General features: G+C 36.7%; 1 protein-coding gene across 1 annotated transcript in view; it reads left to right on the top strand.

Moving 5' to 3' along the window:
* The window catches only part of DSG3 (desmoglein 3), a 31,306-nt gene extending 6,522 nt beyond the window's left edge, over positions 1-24,784 (top strand). Inside the window, exons 2-16 of the mRNA XM_055324560.1 lie at positions 3,644-3,679; positions 4,193-4,321; positions 5,415-5,570; positions 6,023-6,167; positions 6,887-7,053; positions 7,912-8,040; positions 8,312-8,497; positions 10,980-11,251; positions 11,875-12,014; positions 13,629-13,853; positions 15,433-15,687; positions 20,196-20,335; positions 20,655-20,718; positions 22,530-22,801; positions 23,486-24,784. Of these exons, the coding sequence (XP_055180535.1) occupies positions 3,644-3,679; positions 4,193-4,321; positions 5,415-5,570; positions 6,023-6,167; positions 6,887-7,053; positions 7,912-8,040; positions 8,312-8,497; positions 10,980-11,251; positions 11,875-12,014; positions 13,629-13,853; positions 15,433-15,687; positions 20,196-20,335; positions 20,655-20,718; positions 22,530-22,801; positions 23,486-24,103 (2,934 nt within the window). The 3' untranslated portion in view covers positions 24,104-24,784. The remainder of the gene's footprint in view (positions 1-3,643; positions 3,680-4,192; positions 4,322-5,414; positions 5,571-6,022; positions 6,168-6,886; positions 7,054-7,911; positions 8,041-8,311; positions 8,498-10,979; positions 11,252-11,874; positions 12,015-13,628; positions 13,854-15,432; positions 15,688-20,195; positions 20,336-20,654; positions 20,719-22,529; positions 22,802-23,485) is intronic.
* Positions 24,785-26,352: the final 1,568 nt, after the last annotated feature.

The following is a 26,352-nucleotide window of genomic DNA, read 5'->3' as shown; positions in this document are numbered from 1 at the left end:
TGAATAATTGAATCCACCTAATATGCACATTTTTCTTATACGGCCACTGCACAGCTGATGAGGCTGTTAAATACTGCAAAACTCCAGAAGATACATTCACATAAACTACAATGTCAACAGTACCCCCCTAAATTTGTGCACGGAGGAACCCACACAACTGTACAGTAGAATGCTGGTTCTTGACTCTTTCTGATGTGCCTTGATGTGAATAATAATAATAAAAGGCCACTTCATATTAAAGTGACTCTCATATCTTTTTTTAAAGTTTGGTGACAGGGCTCACTTTGGAAGCACATACATGAAAGTTTCGTGACAGAAGTGATTAACACTTATTAAGCACTTACTGTGAACTAGTGTTCATCTATGTGCTTTAGACCTATTAATTCATTTAATCTTCACAACAAACCTATAAGGTAAGTAGAATTATTATCCCTATTTTACAGACTGGGAAATTGAAAGATTAAGTAATGTTCCTAAATTATACAAACAGTAAGTGGTGAGACTGGGATTTAAGATCTGGTATCCAATTCTGAATTACTACATTTGACTATATCCTGCACAGCATTTAAAATAGGCATTTACATTTAAGAATACCCAATTTGTTGAGAATATCTAGTATTTGTTTTCCTTAGCATTTCTATCATGATATGAGGCTTAACTTTCTAAATTAATTGAGTTTACTCTTAAATCAATTATTGAAAATTGGATTGTCCAAAATTAAATAGTAATTTCTAAGTAATTAAATATATATCATTTTTGTTCAATAAAGGAATTTGTCCTGAAATATAAAGCTTATTAGAATGTTTTGGGGATTTTACATTTTAATTTTAAAAAGCCCGTTATATATATGTGTGTATATATATAGAGAGAGAGAAACTACATATACATACATATATGCTATGAGATACCATAACAGACAAATCACTCATTTTTATATATATTGTTTTCCAAAAATAATTAATAAAAAATCATCTTTAAAACTTATAATGATATCTTTGAGTCACCTAATTCACTTTACAAATTTCCCAGAAGGGAGTGGATGTGATCTACTCCTATCCCATTCTAGAGATGAAAAAGAGCTACCCTAGACTAGCTAGCACTACTTCCGTGGATCTCATGCATAATCTTAGAGTCTATCCCTGGCTTCCATTTCTTCATCCATAGAATAGTCTCTAATAGTAGTATCTCCAACAGATGGGTACTATAAGTATTAAATGAGATAATAAATTTAAAGGTCTATAAACAGCAACTGATACAAAAATCATAATAAACTTTAGCTACTAATATTACTCTAATTCTTTTTTTTCTGATTTATTTTTCACAATCTTTTCCCTACCAGATTCTCCTCACATCAGATAATCAGTAGGTCAGCAAATATTTGTTAAATTCTGCTGAGGAAAAGGTTATATCAATTACAAGAAACAAATAACATAGACATACTGATTTGGAAAGCTTACAATTCTCTTGGCTTAACATCATAATGCATATAAAACAATAAGAAATAGTAAACTGTGGCAAACCCTTATGGGTTAAACTGCATGGTACAAAATATGTGTTGAAAAAACTCAGAAAAGAAGACAAGTAAGGGGCAGCCCCAGTGGCACAGTGGTTTAGCACTGCCTACAGCCCAGGGCATGATCCTGGAGACCCGGGATCGAGTCCCACATCGGGCTCCCTGCATGGGGCCTGCTTCTCCCTCTGCCTGTGTCTCTGACTCTCTCTCCCTCTGTGTCTCTCATGAATAAATTTTAAAAAATAAAATCTTTAAAAAATAAAAAAGGGAAAAAAAGACGAGTAAGGACAGCTTCATGGCAATTGTTGGAACTTGAACTGATCTTAAAAAATGAGAAATATTTAAGTGGGTAAAGAGGAAGTATCACCTTACCAGTTTGAATGGCTAAACTCAAAATGACAAGAAATAAAAAGTGTTTACAAGGATGTGTGGGGAAAAAACCCTTGTATACTGGTGGTGGTAATTGAAATCGGTACAGCCTCTGTGGAAAACAGCATGGAGGTTCCTCAAAAAATTAAAAATAGAATTACCATATGATCCAATAATTCCACTATTGGATATCTACTCAAAAACACTTAGTCATAAAGACATATGCATCCCCATGCTTATTTCAGCATCATTTATAATAACCAACATATGGAGTCAACTTAAGTGTCCATCAATAGATGAATGGATAAGGACAATGTAATGGAATATTACACATCCATGAAAAAGGATGAGCTCATGCTATCTGAGACAACACAGATGGACCTAGAGGGTATTATGCTAAGTGAAATAAAGCCGAATACTGAGAAAGCCGAATACCCTACGATTCCACTCATAAGTGGAATCCAAAAGAAAAAGAAAGAAAAGAAAAGAAAGAGAAAAGAAAGAAAAGAAAAGAAAAGAAAGAAAAAAAGAAAAGAAAAGAAAAGAAAAGAAAAGAAAAGAAAGAAAAGAAAAGTGGAATCAGACCTATCAATACAGACTGATGGTTGCCAGAGGGGAGAATAGTAAGGGGTTAAGCAAAATGAGTGAAAGTGAGTGGGAGATAATATAGGCTTCCAGGTATGGAATGAATAAGTTACAGGCATAAAAAGCACAGCATAAAGAATAGTGAATAATAGTCAATAGTCAATAATATCATAAGAGCAATATAACAAGACAGATGGCAGCTGTGCTTGTGGCGAACATAGCATAATGTATACACTTGTCAAATCACTCATTTGAAACTAATATAACACTGAATGTCAACTATAGTAAAAAAAAAAAAAATGTACTCCAGGTAGAAAACAAGGTGGAAAGCAACACAAATGAAGGTCCCATATGTTCTTGAGAAAGTAAAGACCGTAGATGGCCTAACTTCATTTTATCCTGATTTAATTTTTTCAGATCAGTGAAAAAATTAAGCTCAACATGTAAGTTGAAATAATAGGGCAGCCTGGGTGGCTCCGCGGTTTAGTACCGCCTTCAGCCCAGGGTGTGATCCTGGAGACCTGGGATCAAGTCTCATGTCAGGCTCCCTGCATGGAGCCAGCTTCTCCCTCTGCCTGTGTCTCTGCCTCTCTCTCTCTCTCTCTCTCTCTCTCTCTCTCTCTGTCATGAATAAATAAATAAAATCTTAAAAAAAAAATAGGGCAGAGATTAGCAGGTCCGCATCCCACAGTAAACAGTACTTGTGATTGGAATAGCATCTCCCCATCATTTGTGTTCTACTCTCTAAATCTCACTAGTTCTGTTTCATCCTCTCCAGTGTCAAACAACTAAGAAAGTGCAGCTAACTAATAGCTTATCACAATGAAGCTCACCACTGTTTCTGAAAGTAGTTATCTCCCGTAGTTTCTGGAAAGTCTTTATAGAATAGCCACGTAAGAAATATCTAGTAGCTGCAATTGGCTGTTAGGTACAGTTTTGCAGAATTCAATAGATTCTTTTGTATATCATTAAAATTCTGAGTCAGATTTAAAAAACTGGAAGAACTTGCTTATATTGAGAGTATTTTCTTTTCCCGGGAAGATTTTACCCCTTTGAATACGTCTCCAAATCCACTTCTTTTTAAATAGAAACAAACTACAGTATGAACAGAATTATCTTATACAGTTACTTATTTGAAGAATTCACATTTAACTTGACTTATTTAAATGTCTACAGGTGCTCATACTGGTTCATGGAGAACTGAGAATAGAGGTAAAGTATGAAAAAGTTTTTTGTAACTAAAATAATAGTTAAGTTCAAAAAATTAAAATTGTATTGGGGAAAAATAAATATTTAATGTTTAAAACTATTAAGTAATTGTGAAAATAAAATTAAAATTAACCCAACTTTAAATACCAAGAATGTATAAATATCATTATTGTACTTTATGTCATGCATTCTTTCTTCTTATTTTAAACAAATCAACAAGTTTTAAGTAAGCAGGTCCTAGGTGCCCAGAGCATTGAGATATTGTGGAATATATAAAGGAAATATAAAATACAATTAAATGCCAATATTAAATATCATATGATTCTATAATTGTTTTAGATATTTAATGTTTTTCTTCTTTGCTTGATGAAGTATGAGGCCAAGCAAAATAGACATTCAATAGTCCTAGATACCATGAAACACAGGGGGCTCCTCAACCTAGGTGTTGATAAACAATACTTGAAGCAAAAATTTCCAACAATGTGCATAATAAAATGAGATGCCCTTTTACATAAGACAAAGGGTCAACATGGAGAAGATGAGACTGCAGTACAAGGCAGAAGGAGATACAAACGTGAATGGGTGAAATTTGCGAAACCCTGCAGAGAAAGGGAAGACAATTCCAGAAGAAATCCAATTGCCAAAGTAAGTCAAATCACAAGGGCAATGTGAGGTTTTGGAATAAACATAATAAATGTAAATTAAAATGATATGGCAACTCCATTTATCAAAATGCATCCTGGGGAGTCCATAGAACAAATGACCTGATATCTTCAACCAAAAAAAATACAATAATAATAATATAGAGTGAAATGAAGGCACTATGGCTTCCAGAGTAATAAAAAATAATTAAGAGATATGTGGACCAATTTCAATCCTTATTTAGATTTGGATTCCAGCAAACAAATAGAAAAAAATATATGGATAAGACAATAAGATAAACGGTTGCAGGGGTCCATGTATTCATAATTATTAAAACTGGGTGATGAGATATATCAGGTTCATTATACTATTCTAAGTTTACATATATTTGAAATTGTCCATATTAAAAAGCTTAAAATTATAATAATAAAATAATTAATAATAAGCAATTTACTGTAATACATATTTTAACACTTACTGTATAATCCCTCTCTTCTATTTCTCTCCAGCTCCCCCTATTTAAACTAAAATAAATGTCTTTTTTTAAAAAATATTCTTTGTTAAAGAAAGGAGCATTTAGAAGTAGTCTTGTCAATATTAAGTATCCATGACTTTCTCTCCACCTTTTCACATCACCATGGTAGCCACAATCTGAGCAAACATTCCAAAGCCAAAATGATTAATGCATATTGGTCCATACTGGTTGGTCAATACAGTTTGAAATATTTCACATTCCTAGTATTCCTCAAAGCAAAGAGTAAGCACCATAGTGTCAGAAAGAGTACATAAAATAAACAGAAAACTTAAGACTGTGAAGGTGGAGGGGCACCTTAGTGGCTCAGTGGTTGAGCGTCTGCCTTCGGCTCAAGTCTAATCCCAGGGTTCTGAGATCTAGTCCTGTATCAGGCTCCCCACAGGGAGCCTGCTTCTCCGCCTGCCTGTGTCTTTGCCTCTCTCTCTCTCTCTCTCTCTCTGTGCCTTTCATGAATAAATAAATAAGATCTTTAAAAAAAAAAAGACTACAAAGGTGGAGAAAAGGGGAAGGAAAAGGTCTGACTGATGATCACATTCACATTTTGGGTATTTGGGGCTACAGATTACTTCAGATTTCCAAGCAACTCAGAAAATTACCTATCGAATTTCTGGAATGGGAATTGATCAACCCCCTTTTGGAATCTTTGTTGTTGACAAAAACACTGGAGAAATAAACATAACAGCCATAGTTGATCGTGAGGAAACTCCAAGCTTCCAGGTAAGTTTGTGTCCTCAATATTCAGCACCCTTACCTTCATGGCTGGTGACTTTAAATGTGATACTGGTTAATTTAGAAGAGAGATCAGTGCATGAATCAATCCACCAACAAATAACAATGTTCATCCCTTTTATAAAGAGACTTCACTTATGGTTGTGCCCCTGAACGACTATATCAGGAGTGTGCATGGGTAGGCACTAAAATCCAACATGTATCCTGCAAAAGATCTTCACCTTGCCATAAGACAGTACCAGTCTGGAAGAAAGGACAGCTTGCCTAACTGGCCTGCCCAGTGTGGCCATCTTTTCTTCCTTTTGTCTACTTTTTGGGGAACCATTTTCTTCTGTGCACAAAAGGTCTATACATGCCAGTAGAGGCCTCATTTCTACAAATTTTAGTAGTATGCAAACTGTTTATAGAGTAAATAAGTAACATTTTCCTCTTTTTTCTAGATTACATGTCATGCTCTAAATATCCTAGGACAAGATGTAGAGAAACCACTTATATTAACAGTTAAAATTTTAGATGTCAATGACAATGCTCCAGTATTTTCACAAAGTATATTCATGGGTGAAATTGAAGAAAATAGTGCTTCAAGTAAGTCTTTTTACAGTATCTACCACTTCTGTTTTTTTTTTATTTTAAAATACGGGACTCACTCTAGTATATCATTTTTATAAGCTAATTTATTCTCTTAGTTTCCTCAGTAGCTTTGCAGAAAAATTTATCAATATAACTTGGGTCTTCTTTTCTAAAATTCATCAAAATAACCTGGGTCTTCCTTCCTTCCTGAGCTAATTATCCACTGCCACCATATTTCTAGGTTGCGGCCCTGTTATCGAGTCAATAGTATCTTATTGTGTGTGTGTGTGTGTGTGTGTGTGTGTGTGTGTGTGTGTGTATCACATGTGTACCTGGTTGTCATAAAGCTAAAGGGGGTGGCCTTAAGCAGCCTGGATGCATCAGCTAGATTTTTTTAGATTATAAAGGACAGAGATACGATTACTTGGATTATTTGTGGAAAGGGGAGAATGACAATGCCATCCATCCAGGGAAGAAATAAAGAGAAAATAGTCTCCACTCCAACACAACCATGGCTTAAGGGCAGCAGGAAGATTCTATGGAAGGCAGAACAGTTCCATCTGATCAAGAGAGACAATAAGGGATATTGCAAATACATGTAATTCATTTTTGAGCACACAGATATATTTAAGATTTTAAAAAACAAAGGTCAATTTGAAATTGTGTTGAATATTTAATGTGAAAAGAATGTCAATTCTTACATATGTTTTAATGAGCTTTTTCTGAATTTCTAGACTCACTGGTGATGATATTAAATGCCACAGACGCAGATGAACCAAACCACCTGAATTCTAAAATTGCCTTCAAAATTGTCTCTCAGGAACCTGCAGGCACACCCATGTTCCTCCTAAGCAGACACACTGGGGAAGTCCGTACTTTGACCAATTCTCTTGATCGAGAGGTAAAGCAAGGCATTTGGGAACATTCAATAGTTTAAAAAAAAAAAAAGTGATTGTAAGAAAAGCCCAGAAAGTTGACCCCATTTTACCTGCAAATGAAAGGATAAAGGAAAAGAGTTTCTCTAAATTCACCAGGGCCAGTCTAGGGAAACTGTTTGCATTTCAATAGGATTCTGATGGGGTGAGATGTGAACCTCAGAACCGTATAATCAATTGTACACTAAACAAACAAGTATCAGCATATCAGTGGGAGGTAAACTGGAGAGTAAAAGGAGGCATCACATGTTGGCATACATTGACAGATTCCTTATATGGTGGAGGAAAAATAAATTTTTCAGATGACAGAAGAAATTTCTTTCTGGAATAAAGCCTTCTCTGATATTACACTTTTTCTTCTGACTACATTTAATTTGACCCTGCTCCCAGAACACTAAAGAATCCTCTTTCTCTCTTTCCCATTGCCCTACCACCATAATTACCATCACCACCACCACCATCTTTATCACCACACAATACCGTCAGACTTTATATTACTTCTGTGCAAATGATTCTCCAAATAGACCAATAGGAAAGTTCCATAAGTGAACTTCTCTCAAATAAGCTGCCCGTTTTGCTTCAAGTGTACTTTCTTGCTCTAAGAAGCTCACAAAAGAGAAACCTGTTCTGGCCCCATAAAAAACAACTATCCAGAGCCCCATATGCCTCCTCTATGATGGACAATGAACAACTCATGTGATTATTCTAGAGAATAAAACCATGAGCTCGAATACTTCCACCTCTTTACACACAACAAGCAGATAGTTATTTGTATTCTTGGCACTGGAGATTAATTATTTTTCTTTATTTTTCTCCAAATTTAGCAAGTTAGCAGTTATCGTCTGGTTGTGAGTGGTGCAGACAAAGATGGAGAAGGACTATCAACTCAATGTGAATGTAGTATCAAAGTGAAAGATGTTAATGATAATTTCCCAATGTTCAAAGAATCTCAGGTATACCTTGCCCTCCTTAAAGAATAATTTAAATGCATCTTTTTATTTCATGTTTTGCCATTCTAATTCGGTATTTGTCTGCTTACTGGCTTCTATTTAAGTTCTCTGCACTTTTCTTAAAAAATAAGCTTATGTAAAATACAAGAATTTAGTAACCAGGAAGAGACAACACATAATTTGAGAATTAATGATTAATGCTATTCAGAATAAATATAACCTTTTTAGATAAAACCTGACACTAACTCTTAAATTCTGCTTCTCTCGTTTTTAGTATTCAGCACATATTAAGGAAAATACTTTAAGTTCTGAGTTGCTTCGATTTCAAGTTATAGATTGGGATGAAGAATTCACAGATAATTGGCTTGCAGTGTATTTCTTTACTTCTGGAAATGAAGGGAATTGGTTTGAAATACAAACTGATCCCAGAACTAATGAAGGCATTCTGAAGGTGGTTAAGGTAATAACGTCTGTTTCCCTTCAGTGGTAAAAAATATTCCATATTAGTCCAAACTATCATTTCTACAAATAAACTTTATTCACATATTAATAATACCACTACTTTATAGAAAACTTAGAAAACACATAAAAGTAGATAGAATTTTTTAAAGACACACACATAGCCCTACTACTTAAGGACAGCTTTTTAAAAACATGTTGATTTATTTCCTTCCAAGCCACCATACTTTCTATAATAAACACAAATACACTAATATGCATATATTTATAGATGTGGTTGCTTTAAGCACAAGAACACAAAACACATTTCTTGACTTAATCTCATTAATCTCTACAACTGAAGTTAGGAAAACATAAGAATACATGATATTGTGGTTTGTGAATTTGTCAAATTGCTTTAAGTGGATTATTACAGTCATAAGGTGGGAGAAAGGGCAACTTTTGGGGAAATGAGAATGTATAATTAAATCTGCAAGATAAAAAATAAAAATTGAGTAAACTTTCCACTTAACATGCCTGCCTATTAACAGACACCCCACACACACACACACACACAGAACCCAATCTGGAATAACGTAAGGATATTTCTGCCTGGACACTGTATAGACTAGAAAAAATAGCCACTATTTAAAGACATTCCTTGGCACAGGACACTGGACTATAGGGGACCTTCTTTCTTTATTTCCTTGAGTCGAATAGAGTGACAAGCCCATAATATCTCCTTAACAAAGAAATTGCTGGAGTCCCTGAGTACTGGAAGCTATGCAAACAGTTCCTATTACTCTGCTTTTCAGAAAGAGGGCTATAACCATCACTTGCAAGGGTTTGTTATAAACTTTCAGCAATCCCTGAAGATGGTGTCTTCTCTCTCTCCTGTCTTGGAGTCATCTAGTTGTTCAAACCAGCAACTTGGGCCTTACCCTTCAATCATAACACTGGCACAACAACCAGTCATCCAAATTCTGCCCTAGAAATTGTCCTTAAAGTCTGGCCCTGGTCTTCCTTCCTATGGCCTACAATCTATCTAGTCTTGTCTCCTTATTCTCAGATGACTGTAATCTCTCCTGATAGATGTCCTTACCTTCTGCTTCTACTCTGCTTCATTCTTCTACTACCACCAATCTATTGCCATGTTTTTCTTAAAACCTATGTGGATTACTCTGTTCTTTAAAACTTTTCCTTGTTCTCCATCAGCTGTGGAAGTAGCCCTCAACTCTTACTATTCACTTGTATCACCGGCAAATTTTCCTTGCCAGTAGAAATGTAGGAACTGTGGGGTAGCCCAGGCAGTGGCAGGTCTTAAAGGTTCTGCAGAGAACTCTAACTGCAGCCAGGATTGATGACCAGCTGCTGGGCTTGAAGATGACCTCCAGACTCCTCAGAATTATATACAAGCCCTCACTCACCATCTGCAACCAGCTCTCTGTCACCTTCTACAACTCTGGGCATTTGCAAATATTTCACCTTTGCCTGCATACTTTTCATCCTTCAACACTCAGCTCACCTGAAACCTCTCAGGTGTCCTAACTGTCCCCAGTACAAGTATTGACTCATTTTTGCACATAGACTCTAATTTCTTCTGTCACTTACCGCTTCTATTATAATTACTTGTTTACACTTTTTCATTCACTTACTCTTTTCTCTTCCACTCCACTGAGGAACGCTTGGGCCCACAAAACTAGTCATTGCAAACCTAAAACTCAAATCCAGATCTCTTACTTTAATTATTTTCAGTAAGATATAAATATAACCCAAATGAACATTTCCTTATCTCATCACTTTCAAAAAATATATTAAAGAAAAGAGTTCTCCTGGAATTTCTCAGGCCTTGATTTGGGCCTCCTCAATTAGAGGGTCAAACAAATAGTTATCATGTAAGACCATCTGAAAATTGTTCTACAAAAATTTGGTGGATCACTCCCCACTGCTTTGCAGAGACATATTTGTCAACCAAATTTATTACAACAATTTGTCTTTGCCACCTAGGAATTTCCAGTTGGGAAAGATACTATTACACATGAATTCAGTAGCTAATCTGGGAATGGCTATAAGTGTCATTTGTAGGAATGTATTATGGGACTAAATTTGTGCAGTCCTCACCACGATCTGATGAGATAAAGTGTTGGGGTTTTTTTCAGAAGTGAAAATTTGAGAATCAGAGAAATTAAATATTGTGCCATGAATCACACAGCTATTAGGTGGCAGAACCAGGACTCAAACCATGCTACCACAGCAAATTTGGGATTCTTTCCATTGTACCACATAGCTGAAAGAAATTTAATGATGTTTTAGTAGTCTAAAAAGAGGTATCCTATTTTGCAAATATTGGTTATGAGATCTTATGAGTTAAGAATATTAATGATTTCTCCATTTCAACATTACAATGATTTCTGAAGCTATCTTGCTATATAGAAATAAAAAGAGTATGCTGGATTGTATCTCTGTGATACTTCTTTCCTTCTAATTTTTATTTTTTACTCTAGGCTCTAGATTATGAACAACTACAAAGTGTACAATTTAGTATTGCTGTCAAAAACAAAGCTGAATTTCACCAATCAGTAATTTCTCAGTATCAAGTGAAGTCAACACCAGTCACGATTCAAGTAGTCAATGTGAAAGAAGGAATTGCATTCCATCCTGCTTCCAAGACATTCACTGTGCGGAAAGGCATAAGTAGTAAAAAACTGGTCAATTATGTCCTGGGAACATATCAAGCCATTGATGAAGACACTAACAAAGCTGCCTCATATGTCAAGTAAGACTGTTTTTACTATTTCTTGATGTAGTTTTAATTTATAAGCTACTACAAAAAAATACCTAAACTATTATATGCCAAAAATAAAATAAGATACAAAGTGGCCAACTCAAGAAACTGGCTAATTCAAGGAAAGACATATAGCCAAATCATTGGAACATACCGTGCTATGAGCAAAGATAACAAGCCTAAGTTAAAGTGTAAATGAAGAAAAGAATACCTTAGCCTTTGGAGAGAAATCAGGAAAATATTTCACAGAAACTTTCAATTGAGTCTTTAAAAAGAGTAGTTCTCAGAAGATCATGGTGCAATCAAATGAAACAGCATGTACAAAACATATATGCCCCAAATATAAGAACATCATGCAAAGTAGTTGCTGTAAGAGCAAGAACACAATTACTTTATTGCACAGAGTAGAAAATTGAAAAACCAGGCTGATACTTAAGGATTATGAAATATTGCTTGTTTGTGTTAATATACTAATTTTCTGCCACTGTTTGGAAGAATGTATTTCAGTATCTTAAATTACATATAAATACATTAAATATAAAATGAGTTCTTTTCATTAAATAGGCAACATTTCATATTTGAAAGAAAACTATATTTTTTCTGTCATAAAACAGGTATGTCATGGGACGTAATGATGGTGGTTTACTATTCATTGATCCAAAAACTGCTCAAATCAAATTTGTCAGAAACATTGATCGGGATTCTACTTTCATAGTTAACAAGACAATCACAGCTGAGGTTCTGGCCATTGATGGTAAGAAAAATATTTCAAAATGGGGCGCCTGCCTGGCTTAGTCAGTAGAACATGCAACTCTCTGATCTTGGGGCCATGAGTTTGAACCCCACATTGGGTTTAGACTTTATTTAAAAAATAAAAATCTTGGGCAGCCCGGGTGGCTCAGCAGTTTAGCGCCCCTGTCAGCCCAGGGCCTGATCCTGGAGACTGGGATCAAGTCCCACATCGCGCTCCCTGAATAGAGCCTGCCTCTCCCTCTGCCTGTGTCTCTGCCTCTCTCTCTCTCTCTCTCTCTCTCTCTCTCTCCATCTCTCATGAATAAATAAAATCTTTAAAAATAAATAAAAATCTTAAAAATATATACTGCAATCATTTATTAAAGAAATCCCACTCTAATTGGCATTTCTTTATGAATAGATGATTCCAATTATTTAACATATTACTTTTACCACTAAATAATGTTACTTATCTTAGGGGCCTTGGGTCTCAAATCTGAGGCACCTGAATCTAGAAGGCTGAGTATTCCAATTACTCAGTGGAGTTTGTAGTACCATCAAATTCTATGTTCAGTCCCTGTGGTCTGCTGTGTTGAGGCAGAAATTTTTAGATCCAAAGAAATTTCTGGGTTTGAGACATGGAGGGATAAAAATTGATACAGAGGGCATGTCAGGAAAGCTCAACTCAAATGTGCCTTTGTGAGTTACTTATAAAAGTGAGTTATCTTACAGAGACCTCATGTGACCAGATCATTGAACAATAAAATCTTCTGGAATGTTTTATTGTTTCATTGGGTGTTCTGTGTTTCATCAAGTATAATTTGTGCTCTGGCAGTATGCGAACATAAGAAAATATAACAGAAAAATAACACCAAAGATCAAATCACCTAGGAAAAGAGCAAAAAGCCCTAAGGGAAACAACAGAAATTATTCATAGTCTTACCACTGAGAAATTTTTACTTTATTGTTTTTGATTGCCAATACTGAAAAATTTTTTCTTCAATAAACTTTTATATCTTGTATAGTAAAAATAAATCTTTGCTTATTCCAAATACTTTAGCTCAAGCTTTAGAAGTAAAAATCTTTCACACAGTGCTGGGTTCACACAGTAGGATACACTTAAGAAAACTATTGTTTTTATGTTGATTTCATTTGTAATCAGTGAATTCATCACCTTACAGGTCTTGGTTCCAAGCATATTAAATTAATAGACAATGTTAATAAATTAGAGACACCAGCCAAGTTGATAAATTTGCTTTTTATAAGATGTGGCTTTTTACTTGTAAGAATAACCAATATAATTCTTCATGAGAAGACATACTAAGTTGGCTACATGCAGGAGACATTTAAAAGGTTTTTGGGGGGATCCCTGGGTGGCGCAGCGGTTTAGCGCCTGCCTTTGGCCCAGGGTGCGATCCTGGAGACCTGGGATCGGATCCCACGTCGGGCTCCCGGTGCATGGAGCCTGCTTCTCCCTCTGCCTGTGTCTCTGCCTCTCTCTCTCTCTCACTGTGTGCCTATCATAAATAAATAAAAACAAAAATAAATAAATAAATAAATAAATAAATAAATAAAAGGTTTTTGGGGTACAACTTATTCTGAATATTTCTTTGACTCTAAAATGTTGTTCTTACAGAAAACACAGGTAAAACTGCTACAGGCACCATATATGTTGAAGTACCTGGTTTTAATGAAAATTGTCCAACAGTTGTCCTTGAAAAGAAAACAATTTGTAGTTCACTACGTTCTGTGGTTGTCTCAGCTAGAGTACCAGACAATAAATATACTGGCCCCTACACATTTTCCCTGGAGGAACAATCTCTAAAACTGCCAGTTGTGTGGAGTATCACAACACTCAATGGTAAGTCGTAATAAACTTGCTCCCATAAATGAAAGTTGCCACTTCTTTATACTTCAAGAGGGATAAAAGAGCTAAATTAGGAGCAAGTATTTTCCAAGAATAATTGAAAAAATTTTCTGCAGGGAAGATATAGTCCTAGTCTCGCAAATTTCTTCTCTCTTCAGAAGAGGAATGATATATGTTAATGCTTTTTAATGTTTTGTTTTTCATGTACAGTCTAATTGTTTTATATTTTTAATGTCTTATTTCTACTTCCATAGGACACCATAAAGAGAATAGAGTCGGGTATCTGTTTTATTGCAGAGCTGTTTAAATTTCTAAATATAAAACTTTTCCTAAATGAGCAGACTGTGAACAGACATGAAGCACTGGAGGCATCGCCCATTCAAAGCTCATAGGAAGTGCTACTTAGTCTGTTACTAGTCAGGAATCTTGACAGCATGGCAGACTGAAACAAACTCCCATTAGTCCATTAGCCAGTGAGTGGGAAAGAGTTCATCCATCCTTCCTTTTCTTCTAACCTTTTATCATGCTAATTTTGCATTTTCTATGTTTTCTAAGAGTCTCCTAGAAATAGTCATCGGACATAATAAGAATCTTCTCACTTTTCTCTAGCTTTTGCTGAACCAATCTTGCTTCCCTCTATGAATTGCTCCACGGGTTCTTAGTCATAGGTATCAGCCATTGCTACAGTCACCACAGGGATCTTGTTCTCAATGGCCTTCTTTCCTAGGACCTTACTGATCTTAGTGTAATTCCCTAGTTCCAAAGTATTCATGTAGCTTTGGGCTTCAAATGGGTTTACCAGCACATGGTCAGTGAAAAGGCTCCAAAACAAACATCAGAGAGAGACAAGACCCAGCACTAGACGTACCTGCTTGGATGAGGTGACAGTGGTTGGATAGGCATAATATCAAAGGGCATGGTAGGGTCGAGTGATTCAGTTGACACAACACTGCAACTTACAAGAGCTGCTACTGGAGCCTACTTAGAAAGGGACAACATAGGACTGGAGATTGGAGAATGATCAATGTTCATGAGTCAGATGGGCAACAGGCCCTCACCTCAGAGAATCTCATACAACTGGCATTTGGGCACGTGGGATGAAAACTATCAGGAGCAGCTGAGGTAGTGGAAGCCAAAGCAGAAACTCAGTCTTGATAAGTCAGGCACAAAAACATGGACTGTGAGGGAAGGCATACGTCCAGAGGGTCACATGCAAGTCCAGGGGGTTGGTACAGACATTCAGGAGGTTGGTTAAGCCCAGGAGAGGGGGGGTTGATATTGAAATGTTGCCTACCTCCCATCATCTTTCAGGGGGAAAATTAAGGTAGGACTGAGTCTTCATAGGGAATAACAGGCCCATCTGGGGCAGAAAAAAAGACAAGGAAGAAGTACAGGCTAATTTACCCAACTGAACTCCTTATCACTCTCAGAACTGCTCAAACCTCACCTTACTCTCAGCCTATTTGTGACAATGATGTTTAAGGCAACCCCAGTTCTATTAACAAGAATAATTAGTTTTAAGAGCAAAAGACACCTTGTCCTGCTGTTGATTTGTGTGATTGTCTGTCTTTAGCTACTTCTGCACTCCTAAATGCCCAGCAGCAGCTACCTCCTGGAGAGCACACAATCTCCCTCACAGTTACTGACAGTCAGGACAGACAGTGTGAGACACCGGAGAGCCTGACCCTGGAAGTCTGCCAGTGTGACAACAGGGACATCTGTAGATCTTCTAATGGGAACAAAGACCATGAACATGGAAAGAGGCCATCAGGGAGGCTGGGGTCTGCAGCCATTGGCCTGCTACTCCTTGGTCTTTTGCTGTTGCTATGTGAGTATGCCAAACCTAAATTCTGTTTTTGATAGGGAATCAGCCTTTGCAGAGGCCTTCAGGATACATGGGCAATGCCATCTTTGAAATGCAGAACCGTTCCTCAGCTGCGTTATAGGCAAAGATGGGGGTAACATTTTCAGAAAGAACCAATGTTTAAAGTTAACATGTCACTTGCCAACAATCTATATTAATAATACAACAAAGCAAGTCATATATGTCAGACATTTAGAAAACAGCATAAGGAGTCAAGAAGAAAAAAATCAAAGCATGAACACTTTCTACATACTGCCAGTAATGTTCAGAATCAAAATAATGCCTTTATGCACAATGCACTTTCTAAAATGTCTTCTCCACAGACATAAAATAGAAAAAGAATTCTTGCCAAATAAATCTAGGGGAAAATACAAAAGATATTATATATGAGCTTGATAATGAGCATTAATACATCACAGGCTCTGAAAAGTTATTTCTTAATCCAGCACTTCCTGAAAATAGCTTACCACCTATATATATACACCCTCTTAAAGGCTTTCACTTAATAAGCTTACATTTATTGAACACATTTAGGGAAACTATACACGTTTTATTTTTCAATAATGTTGTGCCCAAGATCGCGAATCCGAGAAACCACCGAGGAGCCGACACCGATGCAAAAACATGAGGGTTTATTTACAAGCTCGAGCTTCGGACCAAGTGTACCCGACACAGCGGAGCAGGGACTCGGACCCCGAGACTAAGAGGCGTAGCAGCTTTATAGGGACCAGTGGCCAATGGGATACACAGAAAGTTGCACAGTCATGTCGTCCACACGCAGGTGGCCAATTGAATTACATCTTACCCTCTAGTATCCATTTGAGCTGGCCTATTACTTTGGTCAGAATTGGCGCGCAGTTTTGGCGGGCACAAGGCAGGGTTACATTGTTAATGAGCCGATTTCCGATGAGGGTGTGCCCAGCGGCTTGACTAGGGTGGGGCAGCGCCTTAAGCAATAAGCAGGTCATGTGGGGGTCCTACAGGAGGTGGCAGGTGTAGCACAAAATGGAGTTAGTCCTGCTCTGCTTGTCCAGGGGTACGGGATTTTTGTTAAATTTCCTGGGTCCCACAAATAAAGATAAAATTTATTTAGTCAATGGATAGGTTTCTAAAAAATTTCATTCAAATCAAAATCTCATGAATCAAACAGTATTTTTAATGTAATAGATCTCTATTGAAAAGACTTCATGGAAAATTCTTGTATAAATAAGAAAAATCCTTGAAAAATTCACATCCATTTCTCAAATTTATTACAGAATTGTAGTTTTTTATAGAATTAAAATGATTATCCATGATAATCAAGTAATCAAGTCCACTCCAACCCCTTCAACTAAATTTTTTTAAATTTATGAAATGTTTAAACCACAAAGAAGTGCAGAAAAATTACATGACAAGCACACATATAGCCATCACTCAGATTTTTTTTTTAAAGATTTTATTTATTTATTCATGAGAGACACAGAGCATGAGAGAGAGAGGCAGAGACACAGGCAGAGGGAGAAGCAGGCTCCATGCACCGGGAGCCCGACGTGGGACTCGATCCCAAGTCTCCAGGATCGCGCCCTGGGCCAAAGGCAGGCGCCAAACCACTGCGCCACCCAGGGATCCCCCATCACTCAGATTTAACAGATATTAATATATGCCATATCTGTTCAGGTCTCTTTTTTTTTAAAAAGATTTTATTTATTTATTCATGAGAGACAGAGAGGCAGAGACACAGGCAGAGGGAGAAGCAGGCTCCACGCAGGGAGCCCAATGTGGGACTCGATCCCAGGACTCCAGAATCACGCCCTAGGCTGAAGGCAGGCGTCAAACCGCTGAGCCACCCAGGGATCCCATCAGATCTCTTTTTATAAAAAAAGAAAGAAGTTGTTATCCATACATCTAGTGGCCTCCCACACATGCCATATATTCTTCCTCTGTGTTCCCCAAAAGTGTTTACTATTCTGCAGTTAACATGCATCGTTCCATTTAATAGTTGAAACTGTTTCAACTTTTTTTCAGTTTTTCAATATCATATTAGCCAATTTCAAAACCAAAGGTTTTTCAAGTACATATATGTGAACCTTGATGCAAGCAGCCAGCTGAAAAGGGTACCTGATTCTGGTTTTCATATAGTTCACGGATTTATGCATGTCTAATTCTATGGGAAAAAAAACTATACTATGATGCAGCTATAATAGAAATGAATACATATGGGTATTATAGAGGCTTTGTGGAATAGGAGAATCGTCAATTTGAGCGTTGGAAAATGAGTAGGATATAACAAGTACAAAAAGAGGGAAAATTGGGATCCCTGGGTGGCTCAGCGGTTTAGCGTCTGCCTTCAGCCCAGGGCATAATGAGACCCGGGATCAAGTCCACGTTAGGCTCCCTGTGTGGAGCCTGCCTCTCCCTCTGCCTGTGTCTCTGCCTCTCTGTTTCTCTCTGTGTCTCTCATGAATAAATAAATAAATAAATCTTAAAAAAAAAAAAGATGGAAAATTGTTCCCAAAGGGTAACAGCATGGACCAAAGCCAGAAAATGCTTTGCATGTTTTAAGAATTACACCTTGGTAGGCCAATGCATGGGGAAATTGTGGACAGTAAAGCAGATGAAACTGGAGAATCCACTGGTACCAATGTGAAAGGGCTTATGTGCATAGGTTATGGTACTTAAAGCTATGAGAAAAAAAGAGTTGATGAAAGTATCTGAATAAAAGCCTAGCATTTCAAATTTGTGTTTTAAAAAAATAACATTGGCAGCACTGTGTAGGAAGGAAATAACAGGAGGTTACTCTACCAGTTTAGAAGAGATGATAGAAGCCAGATTTACAAGACCAGTGCTTTAACCACTGAGCTATGGAGCCAGAAGCCAGATTTAGATATGAGACTGGAAAGGAAAGGTTGTGTGTGTGAGGCATTACATGGAGAAGATTTGGAGATAATGAATATGAAGAGTGGACAAAAAAATCCAGATGAACCACCGAAGTCAGTTGTTGCTTAAACCATTAAATGAAATAGAAAATATCAGATGAAGCAAAGATACATATGGTGTTAGTTGTTTAATTTTGAAATGCTGACTTTTAGGGTGTAAATATATCCTACAGGCAAGCCATTGTACATTTGGGATTGTGGCTCAGGATGGCAATCAGAGAAAGTACATTGTGCTATTCCCAATTATATTTACTTCCTGTGCTCTTACCATTTGAAAAAAATGCCACGTTTTGATTTTTATGCAGGACAAAACATACATTTTTTAGTCTGTAGAAATGCACTCAGCACTTTGAAAAACTTTTCCTGGATACATATATAAAAACCAAATATATATGCAGATACAATGATAAGCAAGATCTCTAAAAGATTATTTATGCCCACCTAAAAATACTCACCATACAGGTGTACATTCATCACCTTAAAAACTAATTTGTCAGCTCACAATATCCAATCCTTCCCACACACTTAACAAAGTCATAGAATTGAAAATGGCAATAAATTAAAAAAGCCTGTAGAAGTATCATTTATGTGAACATTATATTAGATTTTAAGAAAATACATCAAATATGTCTAACTTATTTTATTTATATACTTGGCCTAACATTTTCCATTTTATATAAAATATTATATAGGACTGACCTCATTTGAACAACTGATGTAGCCCATCTGGACAACACTAGCAAATCCTCATAGCATTCACTATTGTCCTTTACTTATACTGCTAACTCATTTAATCCTCACAACAATCTGTGATGTAGATACCTATTCTTCTATTCTCTGGATGCATTACTAGAGGCAAGAAAAGATGATATAACCTACCCAGCTGGTAAGAGAGCCAGAATTCAAACCCTACCACCCCTCACTAAACTACCTTTAAGTGGATAGAATTCAAACATAAGGATTCAATAGACCTTAACCACCAGAGGTGGAGGTGGGGTCACTGACTACCTAGCTCTCCAGAACCTCCTTTCAAGACAGAGTTTAGTATTTTCCTCTATTAGCATGAGAATGATGTTAATCTTTATTGCTGAGATGTGACAGATATGCACATAAAGAATGAAAGCTATCCTGACAGAAAAGCCTCTCCAAGCTAGGGATTCTTAAATCACAATTAAGAGTCCAATGGTATTAGCTCATCTCTCCAGTTGCTGAGGGAGTTTGCTGGTTAAATGCAGTTTACTAAGAGATCAGGAGAGTCCAAATTACAAAAACATTACCCTGTGCACCTAAAATCCTTTACCATTCACCAAACAGTGCCTATTTTAAGGAAAATATACCTATTATAAGAACAATCAGATCTGTCTCCTCCAGTTTAATAATCATATGAAATTTTAGGATGCTTAGTTTACATTTTATTTTGTAGAAACTAGTTTTGCTTTCTATTAGATTTTCCACAAGTACTGATATCATATATTATTTCTAATGTTTTAGACAATTGTCATGTTGCATTGTTTCCAAATGATATAAATGTTCTGATATTTTGTTTTCCTTTATTAGTGGCCCCCCTTCTGCTGCTGACCTGTGACTGTGGGGTGGGTCCTATTGGGGGAGTGACAGGAGGATTTATCCCAGTTCCTGATGGTTCAGAAGGAACAATTCATCAGTGGGGAATCGAAGGAGCCCAACCTGAAGACAAGGTGAGGACCCAGTTTCTAAAACGTTTATTTTAATCACATAGAACAGAATAAGATTTATATTCAGATAGGAAAAGGGGTAGTGGGGCACAAAAAATAAGAAACTCCTTGACCTTTAAAGACCTTTGGGAATCAGTGTTGAAATGAATGGAGCCATTTTGAATTGTAGCTCTTCAGATATCAAATCCTAAAAATGGTTACCCCTGCAAGAATTTGGACTTCTTCTAAAGTCACCTTTTGCAAAGAGCCACATTTCACCCATTGTGTCATGAAATCTGGTTCATTTTTAAATGTACTGATTTTTTTTGAACATGGTTTGCAGGAAATCACAAATATTTGTGTGCCACCTATAACTACCAGTGGAGCCGATTTCATGGAAAATTCTGGTAAGTGAACATCAAATTGATTTTTGAAGGCAATACTAGGTTAAATAAGAAACATTGAAAAAATAATAAGTGTTCTAAATCATTTCCGTTTTTTAAAATTTTATTTATTTATTCATGAGAGACAGAGAGAGAGAGAGAGAGAGGTAGAGACACAGGCGGCAGAGGGAGAAGCAGTCTCCATGCAGGAAGCCTGATGTGGGACTTGATCCCGGGACTCCAGGATCACGCCCTGGGCCAAAGGCAGGCACTAAACCGTAGAGCCACCCAGGGATCCCCTCTAAATCATTTTCTTAATAATTTTCAAATATGAACATATGCTGGGAGATGTTACCACTGAAACAGGGTTTCAATGAAATGATTTACTATTAGTATATTAGTCATTCAGGACCAAGCTTGGGTTTCAATAAGTTCATTGAAATTCATTGTCTACTGATATCATCATTTTTTTAAAAAAGATTTTATTTATTTATTTGAGAGAGCGAGGGAAAGAGAATACAAGCAGGGGAGGGGCACAGGGAGAGAGAGAAGCAGGCTCCTGGCTGAGCAGGAGGCCCAATGTGGGGCTTGATCCCAGGACCCTAAGGTCATGACCTGAGCCAAAGGCAGATGCCTAACCTACTGAGTCACCCAAGAGCCCCAGTGTCACCATTTTTAATGTCCAAAGATTTGTTATACATTTTCCAAACTTTAATAAACTGAACTATAGCTGTTATACAGCCAATTACTAATTTTTTAATTAGAAAAGATTTCACACATGTAGAAAAATGTAAAGGATGATACAGCAAACCCTATGTATCTACCATTCAACATTGACTATTCTTAACATTGGTAATACCTGCAGTTAAACCTCGATCTTATTGCCCTTCTTTTTCCCAGAACTAACAATACCCTGTTTTGAGTTAAATTACCAATTTTATATTCAGTCATAATGGGACAAGATCGTTTGTTCTCATTTAGGTGAAATTATTTATTTCTTTGGTCTACCAAATGACTATTTTATTTAACATACTATCTCAATGCCACAATTAAGGCATAAACTAGAGGAACAATGAGACCTAATGCTGAATATTAAAATTTTTCTTAACTCCATACTTAGCAATAGATTGTTTTTAAATGTCTAGCCTATAAAATCTGCATAAGATCACCTCAAAATGTCTGGCTTTATCAGCTACCCCAATCCTCATCTGCTTCTCCCATTATAATCCCATATCAAAAACTATAATCAGAATTCTCTAGGAAAAAAATAACTTTCCATAAAAGTGTAATGTAAAGGTAATAGGGAGAATAGTCATAGCTCTTTAAATTTTCTTTACACACCAAGACACTAAATTAGCATCTGCTAATTTGCATGATTATATTATATACATTTCCTCTTTGGTTTCCATATTGAAGCAATACGACAGCTTAATTTTAATTTCTTTTTTCCTGAAAACAAATAAGCATTGCATTATAAGCTTTCCATGTGCTGAATACTCTGTTTTTACTTCTCTATTTCTGGATGTTGTCACTGAAAATCTATTTCCTGTGTATATTTTTTAATTAGTATGCTTTTAGAGCTATTCCATCTGTGAAGGTCCTCTGTACAGCTTCACCTCCTCGTTACAGCCTTACCTACTCTATTACTATCACATTAAATAGACCATTGGATATTATCACCTCTAGTCATATAATTGTAATTTCTCCCACTTATTTGCTTTACTTGGTGTCCACCCTTGGGTATCAAAAAGCAGTAAAAAAAAAAAGAAATAAAGAAAGAAAGAGAAAAGAAAAATACAGCATAAGATGCTACAGAATTTTCTCCCCCTTTTTAGAAGTTTGTACAAATACATATGCTGGAGGGACAGTGGTGGAAGGAGCCTCGGGAATGGAACTGACTACCAAGCTTGGAGCAGCTACAGGATCTGGAGCAGCTGCAGGATTTGGAGCAACTGCAGGATTTGGAGCAGCCACTGGACTGGGTATTGGTATTGGGTCTGCAGGACAGTCTGGAACTATGAGAACAAGGCATTCCACAGGAGGAACCAATAAAGACTATGGTGAAGGAGCAATAAGCATGAATTTCCTGGATTCCTATTTTTCTCAGGTAATTTGGTGGAAAACTCTATCTTATATTAGAGATCTTCATACTTGACTGTATTTCAGTTTTGCAATTTGTTGTTGTTTTACTTATAGCTTGTTAAAATGTGAGAAAAAAACAGGGTTCTTTGTCAAAATAATATAGATAACCTAAGGTGGCTGTCAAAATTAGGCTACTAGTCAAAAGGAAAAAACAGTAAATAGACACAAAGAGAGTTAATATAGCAAGTAGAACCTCCTCCCTCTGACTCAAATAACAATGGAGAGTAAAATCTTTTGCATGTCAGGATCAGCAGCATCCTCTTGAGGAATACAAACTATGATAGTCACAGAGAGAGAGAGGCAGAGACATAGGCAGAGGGAGAAGCAGGCTCCATGCACCGGGAGCCCGACGTGGGATTTGATCCCGGGTCTCCAGGATCGCGCCCTGGGCCAAAGGCAGGCGCCAAACCGCTGCACCACCCAGGGATCCCCAGACTCAATTTTGAAGGAATGTCAACTACATTGTTCCTCAAACACCAGAAATTTCTGTAACAAGACTGTTGATATACAGAGTATGTCGTTACTTCAATGGATTATCTAAAATTATGCATTCATGATCAAACCTTCAATTCTATGAACAGTATTATATTCTTCAATTAAGATTCTTTTAAAATTCTTTTTTTTTTTTTCCATTTTTCTCTATCTTTAGAAAGCATTTGCCTGTGCAGAGGAAGATGATGTCCAGGAAGCAAATGACTGCTTGCTGATCTATGATAATGAAGGAATGGGTGCCCCCAGTTCTCCCGTGGGATCCTTGGGTTGTTGCAGTTTTATTGCTGATGAGCTGGATGACAGCTTCTTGGATTCACTTGGCCCCAAATTCAAAAAACTTGCAGAGATAAGCCTCGGGATCGATGACGAAGCCAAACAATCTCAGCCACTTTCCAAAGCCAGCCTTTCTGGGATGGAATCCTGTGGCTATTCCCTAGAAGTCCAACAGCCAGAATCTGTTAGGGGCCAGACTTTGTTAGGCAGTCAAGGAGCTTCCGCTTTGTCTGCTTCCAGCTCTGTTCTCCAATCAGCCACTTCCATTCCCAACCCTGTGCAACATGGTAGCTATATGGTAACAGAGACTTACTCAGCCTCTGGTTCTCTTGTGCAACCTACCACTACAGTCCTTGAGCCACTACTCACGCAAAATGTGACAGTGACAGAAAGAGTGATTTGTCCCATTTCCAATGTTTCTGGCAACCTACAAACTCCGACGGAGCTACGGGGGTCACGTAATATGATCTGTACAGAAGATCCTTGTTCCCGTCTGATATGACCAAAATGAAATAGAATAATATATTGACCGAATATAAATATTTGGACCAAATTGCTCAAAGTAACATAGCAAAGCTCACAGTATTGGTCTAATTGGACATTTATTTGGTACTCTCCTAAACTAAGCTTGATTAAATTTTCTAGTAAATATCCCCAAATTGGACATGTTGTCACTCTTACTTCTCAAATACCATTCAAGTAGTAGTAAATCTTGATGTTTTTCAAAAAAAAAACTTTAAGATCATGTTCAGTGGGAAATTTTCAACTGATAATTAACAATTTTTAAACTTCTATTTTTGTAGTGCCAAAGAAGGTATTTGCCACTTTAAATAAAATGCAGCGTGTTTTAGTGGATTAAGCACTTGGAGTCAAGAGCCCCAGTTCTTGTATGTCACCTTTTGTTATGTCACTAACAATGATGTAAGAGTCATAAAGTCTTTGCTAAAGCATTCTGAGCTGCTTGGAAAAAGGAAGTAGCTGCAGTTGAGTTTTTGCCATCTTCTTGGTGTTGGGAGACCCTAAATGCATCTTTTGCTCAAGCTAAGGGCTATTGGCTTATGCATCAAACTTGCTGTATCTATACTCCTCAATGCTCAAAATAAGACTATTTTGAAACAGAACTATCACAGAAAATTTAGGAAAGTTTAGTATGGTATAAATAAATATTTTGTGTTTTTCTACATTACTTTGAAAGGATCTATCCAAAGAAAATATTTTACACTGATCTCCTTCCTACACACTTCTCAGCACAAATCCTGTGTTAATAGTTCTTGAAAACGACTCTATTTTTTTAAATGTCAGTGGGTAGATGGAACTTGCATATGATATATAATGAAGTTTATGACATTAACAATGTCTACAGACTTTATGGTTTTGCTCATAAGAAAAAAGAGGCCTCTGACTAGGTTAACATATAGTGGAATTTTTGAATGTGTATGATAAACATCATTTCAAGTCAAAAAGGGATATGGAAAGGGATCATCAGTAACCTCGATTTTATTAAGCCTTACTCCCTTCAAACAGCTACAGCAACTTAATTCTCTGGCATAACAATGAAGATTTGGAATTTATTACTTCATACATGTTGCCATGTTAGCAATGCAGTTCTTCAAATCATTTCTGGTCATTCAAGATCTTCAGCCTTTAGCCCATAGAGAGAATACCCTACCTTCTTATCAACATTTTGTCTTAGCTGAGTCTTTACACAATCATCGTCCAGCTCCATTATCTCTAACTGTATATAAAATACTCTATTTTGTTTTGTTGCCATATTCAAAATATTTGTTTTTTGAGATGGAATGCAGAGTACTAAAGTGTGTTTTAACACAGAAGGATCCAGTCCTAAGGATACCTGGGGGAGAGACATCTCCTAAATGTCGCTACACCTAACATTCTTCCCTCTTCCTGGTGCCATGACTACAAGGAAGGTATGTGTCAGGATAACCAAGAAGTACAGGCAATCTGTTCTTTCAAGACAAGCCTGCTGTTTCAACAACACCTGCAGTGTGTCCATCTTGAGCTGAGGGGAACCAGACCCTACGAAGCAGCTGCCAGGTCCCAAAGAAGTTGCCTCGCTATTACCACTGGGACCTGTTAATGGAAATTTGCTCTCAGGTCTAGATCACACATGGTTGATTTGTGCCTCTTTTATGCATGAGAATTAATAATCATAATAGTCCTTACTTCAAGTTCAAAAGTGTTTTCAGGATCCTCCAAGTATTTTAGCATTGCCTCTGAAAACCCAACTTATCATGAAATGGGAATTTTGCTACATTGCCAAATGCAGAGAAAACTATGTCATAGTAGTAAAGGCTCTGTAAAGCAAAATTGAAATTAAATGTGTTTTTAAATAAAAATAGATTAATCTTGTCTAGGAGGACCTCAGATTGATTTGCCATGTAAAAGTAAATTCAAAGCAAAAATATATCTGTATTTTTCTACCAGAAATAAAAATCGTTTTAAGCAAAAGAAAAAAATGTGTAAAACTGTCTTTTTACTTGATGTATTATAAATTTTAAACAGTATATACTAAAACTTTAACAGTGTAACACTGTTATAATAAAACAGTTTGGGAACACACTTATGAGTACTTCCTTTGCCATTTCGTAAAAGGTGAACTACTCTTTGTAATTAATAGTTACTAAGAAACAGAAGGTAAGAAACTGACTTACATATGTATTTTTATCAGTATTTCACATTTTTTCTAGCCCATACCTTTTTTCCGTCCTCCTAGGCAGGAAGGAAATACCT

This window comes from Nyctereutes procyonoides, unplaced genomic scaffold, assembly GCF_905146905.1.
Source record: "Nyctereutes procyonoides isolate TBG_1078 unplaced genomic scaffold, NYPRO_anot_genome, whole genome shotgun sequence".
In the NCBI taxonomy this organism is placed as follows: domain Eukaryota; kingdom Metazoa; phylum Chordata; class Mammalia; order Carnivora; family Canidae; genus Nyctereutes; species Nyctereutes procyonoides.
The sequence above is the reverse complement of the archived record's forward strand: the minus strand, read 5'-3'. Positions and strand labels throughout refer to the sequence as shown.